We start from the raw sequence: 6,823 nt of genomic DNA, 5'->3' as shown, positions 1-6,823 counted from the left end.
AAAGCTGAATGTTTCCAAACAGAACAGAAGTAGAGGCACACTCTTCTCTACAGAGAGAAATCACTCCTTCCCCCAGAGGGCATCAGGATGGGAGGCTGGTGCCAGTGCTTTTTTTTTCTCTTAGGCGGGAAGGCACAACTGTGCCCTCACTCTCTTTTGGAATTCTTTGTGCTCTCTACTCTCAAAGGTAAGAAGACAAGACTGCTCCTAGCCACGGGAAGGTGGCCATCCTGAAAGTCAGGGGTCACTTGCTTGTTTGACAGGTCCTGACTCCCGGTAAACGGGGCGGTGGGACTGGAGACAGACAGCCTTCTACACACATACACCCTGCACACCGTGTCTGAAACAGTTCGCAAAAAAAAAAAAATAGACGCAAGGCGGCTGTTGGGGAAAAGTTAAGAGTATTTGGAAATGGAAGCGATGAGCAAGGAATGTGTCTCTGGGACAACAGAAAGGGGCACCCCTGAGAAGGCGGTGGGTCTGTGGTAAGAAGAGGTTCAGGCTCCTGTACAGAGGGGCTCCTAGGACACAGTGATTTCTTCGTCCTCCTCACCCTCCTCATCTTCATCGGAATCAGAGAAGTCCGAGGGTTTCCCAGGGCTGCTGGAGTGCTCAGGGGAGGCGGGCAGGGGCCCTTCCAGCAGGTGTCGAGGGTCAGGGGGTGCATGGTAGGCCAGGCAGGGACCCCGGATGTCTTCTTCCTCATCCCCAGGGCCCTTCTGGCCTACGTCACTAAGGTCTGGGTGAGGGTTTAGTTTCGTGGGCAAGGTCTGCTCTCTGCAGCCCCCGCTAGATAGGAGCTCGCGTTCTTTGGAGTTCCGCCACTTCATGCGTCGATTCTGGAACCAGATTTTCACCTGAGGGAAGAACCGGGAAGCCAGTCAGTGTGTGTGCTCACGTGGAATGGGGGAAGCCCTCAGGACCCAGACTTGGGGAACACGGAGGAGGGAGCTATCTTTCTTGCCTTCAAGGTGGTTTTTGCGGAGTTACTCCTTACCAACCTCCCTCCGGTTCCATCCATCTACCCACCTACCCATCCAGGCATGTTCCCATTTATCCATTCATCCACTCGCCCCCATCTACCCATCTTCCCATCTACGCACGTATCTAATTCATGTAAGCACGTACCCATTCATGCGTTCATCCACCTGTCCCCACCATGCATACATTTATCCATGCACACACCTATCCATCCACATACATCTATCCACCCTATCCATGCATCTTTGCACATCCCCCCCCCCATCCATCTTCTCCACTGGCACCTGACTCAGCTGAGTGGGTGGGGGTGCTGGCTGTAGTGAGATGGGAGTAGGGAAGCAGGCTGCTCTGGAGAGCTTCAAATAACTTGGTTCCTCTGCTTACTCCTTCGCTAGGCCTGGATTTCCTCGGCTGCACCGCCAGCCTAAGCCGCGGAGAACTCTAGCAATTGATTGACACGGATGGGGGGTGGGGATGAGGGTGGAGTGAGGGTGGGGCAGTGGAGGGCCGCGCGCACCTGCGAGTCCTTCAAGCCCAGTTTGGCGGCCAGCTTCTTCCGGTCAGGCTTGCTGATGTATTTCTGCTTCTGGAACGTCTTCTCCAGGGCTTTGCGCTGCACATCAGAGAACACGGCTCTGCGCAGCATGCCCCGGCGAGGCTTGCCGCGAGCGGCCAGGGGCCAGGAGAACGTCCCGGGGATCGGCACGACGCTGGAGGATGCTGCGGGGTGGGGGAGGTGACGAGTGAGCTCCGCGTCCTGCTGAGAGGGAGCCTCCGCCTCCTACAGGCAGTTTTCCCCGGCTTTCTCCCTCCCTTTCTCTCGGGTCCCTTCATCTCTTTAAAGCACTCCTTTTTCTCCCCGTAGAGAATAGATCGAGAACCTACAACCTGCCTGAGTGAAAGGCGCTTTCCGCACAAATAACTTTCCCTTTCAACCGTGCAAACCCGGATTAGGAAAAACCACGAAAACAGCGGCCACAATCGCCTGTTGCTCGCCGCAAACCCTACCGTTCAATGGTCTTAGCCTCACCAACCAGCTTAAATAACAACAGAATAAAGTAAATTACGAAAATAAAAATAAATCATCCTGCAGCGACCACTCGGCACACACGCGCGTTCCCTCTAAGACCCACGGATTCTCAATCACCTTGGTGACGTTTGTACGCTTTAAAGCAAGGTATTTTGCTGGTTGGGCGGACAGGGGAAAATCTGCTTTGACTTAAAAAAAAAATCCAGTCATTCATCTTTTTTTTAATAAGATTTTTTTCCCAGTCTCCCCACAACGTAAAGAAATCGGCCTGAATACAAGGAAAGTGGTGTCTAATTAGCACGTTGACCGCTTCCCACTGGGAATTGGTGCTATAAAAAGGGGGAGAGTTTCGCTTTAAGGGAAAGAAAAAGAAAAACAAAAAGAAACAGAGACGCTAACGAAGCGTAAATGGTAATTGTGTAGTAATGAACTAACCGCAAAAGGCTATGGACAAGCAGCGAGAGCCATATATTACCGGGACAAAAGAGATTTACACTCCAGCTAAACACAACTGCAGCCCCAGAGCATCGGGAGAGCAGTGGTGGCAGAGGCTCCTCTACTCCCAATCTTTCACGTTAAATGGACACGAAAAGCTATTTATAAAGCTCGGGTTGTTTTTGTTAGGCCATTGAGACGCGGGAGAAAGGAGCAAATTCCATTGTGGGCAAAAGCCTGAATGGTGGCGACGGGGAGTTTCTTCGCCCACCCCCCCCCTTTTTTTTTTTTTAAAAAAAAGAAAAATCCGTCGCTAGTTTCTTTTGCTGTTATTGGGAGTTCTGTCCTGGCCATGCCCAGCCCCCACCCAACACCATCTAGGGGCTTCCCGGCTGTCTGCGTTTTAACAGCTGTACAGTGTTCTAGTCGACGTTTGAAAACTCGAAACTTCCCAGGATGAAAAGCTTTTGAGGGTGCTTCGCCTGTAGACTAGGACCCAGTGCGGGATTCTGCCAACTGTTTCTTCTTTCTCAAAAGGAGCCCGCGAGCAAAATAGGGGGTCGGGAAAGCAGGTTGGCAAGAGAAGGTTGGGGTGGCAAGAGGATCTAGGCTTCCTACCCCTGGGCGACCCCAGACATCCCACACAAGAGGGCACCCCATGCGGTCTTGTGTGAGAGAGGGGGAAAAAAAGCCCTGAATGAGTGTTGAAGGGAATTAGCCGCGGCTGGTAGGTGTTTCTCGGCGGCGTGGAGGGGCGAAGGCCGGTCTGCGTGTGGCTGCCCGAAGGAGCTGGCCAATTGGTCACGGTGCTGAGACCTTTGTGGCGAATGGTGGCCAAGTGCACCGACTCTGTGGGAAACGGCGGTGTGAAGGGATACCAACAGCTCCTCGCCGGGAAGGGAACCGCCTCAAATGCGGACCATGACAATTCTTGCTAATTTGTAGAGCAGGGAATTGGTGCGTAGTGTCAAGCAGTCACTGCTTGTGCTAAATGGGGTATCAAATTGGCGCGACGGATTCGTGAATGTTGTACGCCTCGCAACCTCTGAACCAGAGCGTAACCCCGATGGGTGGACGGAGAAATACGACTTCGGGGCTGGGAGTGACGGGCCCGGGCTGGGGAGGGACGCCCGTCTTGGGGCAAGGACCGCAAAAGAGACCTACCTGGGAAATAGGAGGATCTAATGAAGGGTTGGAAGGAGCCTTCGAAGTAAGGAAAGGTGAACGTCTTGGGAGGGGGGTTCTGCAGCAAAGCCGGCGACGTTTCTAGTAGGGGGCGGGGGAAGGGAGAGAGAATTTGGTCATGTGTTTGATCAATACCTGGCGCGTCACACACACGATCTAATTAACACTGCAGCACGTTTCAGCGGCATCTTTTAAAACATATTCACCTAGTAAAGTAAAGTTGTGTGGCATTGTCTCATTTGGACGAATCCCTTTAGCACCCCACCCCCGTTAGACTTAGGCCCTTCTCCTTTCCAGACACTATGAGGTGGGGTGGGGTGAGATGCTGCAGAGTCACCCATAATACAAAACAACACAACAAACGTGTTTAAAGCGTGCTGTGTTTAAAGAAAAAAAAAAGGGCCCCTAGCCGTTGAGGGCGGGAACGCAGGCACCAAAGCGCTTGCGCTCTGAAACGCCAGACTAGGGAAATGTGCTCAGTGGTCCCGGGGCTCAAGTTCATTCGGATAAGACAAGCCTGAGGCTTTTCTTCCTCCTAGATCCTCAGTACCTAAATTTCATAATTCAGGACCTGGCCATTGGGGGTCTGAGTTCTTGCGTGGACCTGAGCCCTAACAAGCGCAGAGGAACTCGTTTGGGAAGGACTGAGTGGAGGGATACCCGGCCGCTGGACGGGTACAGGGCTTGGTTGTCACTTACCTCTTCTGGGCACTGATGAGAGGATGGCATTCACCCCAAACTTCAGAAACGTGGGCTCGCTGGCAGGGGAGAGGGCTGTCTGTGGAGAGCTGCCACGCCGGTTCCCGGGCCCCGGAGAACCCAGGTCCGAGGTCCCCGAGTCAGCGAGAACTGTGGGAGCCTCCTGCCTGGGGGGTGACAGGCTGGCAGTGGGTATACTACGGGGCAGGTAGGTGGGGGGCCGACTGATGCGGATCAAATCTTCCACTAGAAAACTAGAGTGGCCGGAAAACGCAGATTGAAGGGACTGGGGCAGTGTTAAGGTGGGCGTGGGTCGCAGGAGGCTGGGATACCCCGTGGGGGGCGCGAGGAGGCCGGGGAACATCATGGTCAGAGCGGGCGGGTGCAGTAGCCCCTTTTCCAGTGGCCGGAGGGCAAACACCTGGCTTCCCGCCCCTCCCGCGGTGCCCTCTTCGACTCAGTGTCCTGGTAACCGTCCTACTTGGGCGTCTGTGAGTCCTCTGTGGCTCTCCCGTCCAGGAGATGGTTTTATAGTGGCCCGCCCGCTCCAGCGCTTTGAAAACTGACAGCTCTGACAATGAAGTTCAACAAAGTTCTCCACTCGGGCTTCATTCGCGGGAGGCTCTGGGCTTTCTGATTGGCGCAGAGACGCAATTTATGATTGGATTAGTCTTCATAAGCATGGTCCGCACAATGGGGCGGCAACAAAGACCGGCGCGCATCAACCCTGCGCATCGACGGCCTCTCTGCTATAAAGTGGGTCCCCAAAGCTCTCGCTGGGGGTTTTTGTTCTGAAGCAACAACCGGGCTAATTAAATGCCTATTTAGAAGTTTCAGATGACATCTTGCCTCATAGAAAAGGAATTATTTAAAGAACGCACTAAATTTATTTGCGCCCCCCCTGCTGAGCCTAGAAAATAAATCAATAAATATTCATAGAAGTACATCTCCAGGCTATCGGTAAAATAACTCTCCCTTGTGTGTGAAGGGCATTTCAAGCCCTTGAGCATGAAAACATACTACGTCTCTCCAGCTATTTCTCACTCAATGGCGATTGTAGAGCAGATGCGGGGGATGGTTTAGAAATCCCTCTCTCACACTCGGGGAGATGTGGAAACAGAAGCCCGGGTGCTGTCCGGTTTGGGGAGATTTGAGGGGAGTTGGTACTGGTGTTGTATTTAATTCTGTTTTCGGAGAATAGTTGAATTTTAGAGTCGGTGGGCGCACAAGCAGTAAAACCATCCACCTTGAACTCCAAATAACCTGGAGGAGGGGGAGAGAAATAGAAGACACGTACAGAGAGAGAGAGAGAGAGAGAGAGAGAGAGAGAGAGAGAGAGAGAGAGAGAGAGAGAGAGAGAGAGAGATTCAGAGAACTTCGTTGGGCCTCTGCTCAGAGTTCAGGGATGTTCCTTGGAGGAGGAGCCTCGGAGAACCCCGGACCCCAACTGGATCGGGGATTCCACCCAGGAAGGGCTCACACCCTTGAAAGAGCTCCTCCTTCGGGTAGGTCAATCCTAGCAGAGTCGCCTTTTTTCCAACCTTTAGGAACACTGAGGCTCACCATCCGGACCCTTTGTTTAAGCTGGGGGCCTTGAAAGTCTGGACAGAACTCCAGGTATCGCGAGGCGCTAAACTCCGGAACATTTGAGCAGCTTCTGGATTCCTTACAGGGGAGAACTGTGAAAATTACGTGGTGGAAGCAGCTTCACACCGGTAAAAAACAAAACAAAACAAAACAAAAACCTCCTAAGTATAGCCTCTCCAACCAAAAACCCTGGAGAGCCTCCTATGGCTTTCCTGGGCCAGGGCTGAGGTAGCTATGAGCCTCCACTGCCTGGTTTCTGGCTCGGCTAGGTGACAGATGTGTTAAATGTCCCATTCATTTCTTTAGTGCGATTGAATCCTCCCCAAAGAGACGTGTGCAGCCCTGCCAGGCCGCCCTGATCCTATTAGCCATGAACTAACTGTCACTTTCAGCTGGTTTTCCTTTTCGCTTTTTAACACAAAGCTTTCTCAAAAATCTTATTAACCAGCCTTATTTCTCTCGCTGGTTTTGTTCAGGGCGTTTTGTGTTGATGATGGCCATGTCGCTGCTTTAACCATTCAGGAAAGGGCATCTGCAATTATATCACGTTAAACCAGAAACAGAGTGCACTAAAACTCTCCCTTGATTCAAATTAAAAAGTTGTTTAGGGCCGGGCTCTGGGGTGAATTCACGCTTGAAGACAGTCCAACTACAGCATTTCTGAACCCAGGGCTGTTCCCGGATCTGGAGGAATAGCTGTCTAGAAAGATCAGTTCACACAGTGCCTGCGTCGGACACAGACTCTGAGCTGTGGGGTCCTGGGCGAGCAAGCAGCGCATCTGTGGAGGGATTGTGGAAGTCCCTCTCTTTAAGTTTTTCAGGGAGATAGGCTAAAATACCTCCTTCCTCCCTTTCTTTCTGCTTCCCCCTCCCCCTTCCCTCCTTTCCTCTTCCCTCCCACCACCC

The 6,823-nt window shown here is 52.5% G+C and overlaps 1 protein-coding gene across 1 annotated transcript; it reads right to left on the bottom strand.

Moving 5' to 3' along the window:
- Nucleotides 1-475: 475 nt before the first annotated feature.
- Nucleotides 476-4,697, bottom strand: Dbx1 (developing brain homeobox 1). The gene is made up of 4 exons (XM_075953092.1): nucleotides 4,331-4,697; nucleotides 3,611-3,712; nucleotides 1,499-1,701; nucleotides 476-857 (listed from the first exon to the last, which is right to left on the bottom strand). The coding sequence occupies exons 1-4, from the start codon at nucleotides 4,695-4,697 to the stop codon at nucleotides 522-524; spliced, it is 1,008 nt and encodes a 335-aa protein (XP_075809207.1). The 3' UTR covers nucleotides 476-521.
- Nucleotides 4,698-6,823: the final 2,126 nt, after the last annotated feature.

The sequence above is a fragment of the Microtus pennsylvanicus genome, chromosome 18 (assembly GCF_037038515.1).
Source record: "Microtus pennsylvanicus isolate mMicPen1 chromosome 18, mMicPen1.hap1, whole genome shotgun sequence".
In the NCBI taxonomy this organism is placed as follows: domain Eukaryota; kingdom Metazoa; phylum Chordata; class Mammalia; order Rodentia; family Cricetidae; genus Microtus; species Microtus pennsylvanicus.
This window is presented reverse-complemented; position numbering and strand designations above follow the sequence as displayed.

Excerpts from the sequence above, each read along its gene's own strand:
- Dbx1 (XM_075953092.1), bottom strand. The coding sequence starts at position 4,697 with ATGATGTTCCCCGGCCTCCTCGCGCCCCCCACGGGGTATCCCAGCCTC. Across the intron at positions 3,713-4,330 it reads CTCATCAGTGCCCAGAAGAG|AAACGTCGCCGGCTTTGCTG; the intron begins GTAAGTGACAAC and ends GCCCCCTACTAG. Across the intron at positions 858-1,498 it reads TGGGCTTGAAGGACTCGCAG|GTGAAAATCTGGTTCCAGAA; the intron begins GTGCGCGCGGCC and ends TTCTTCCCTCAG.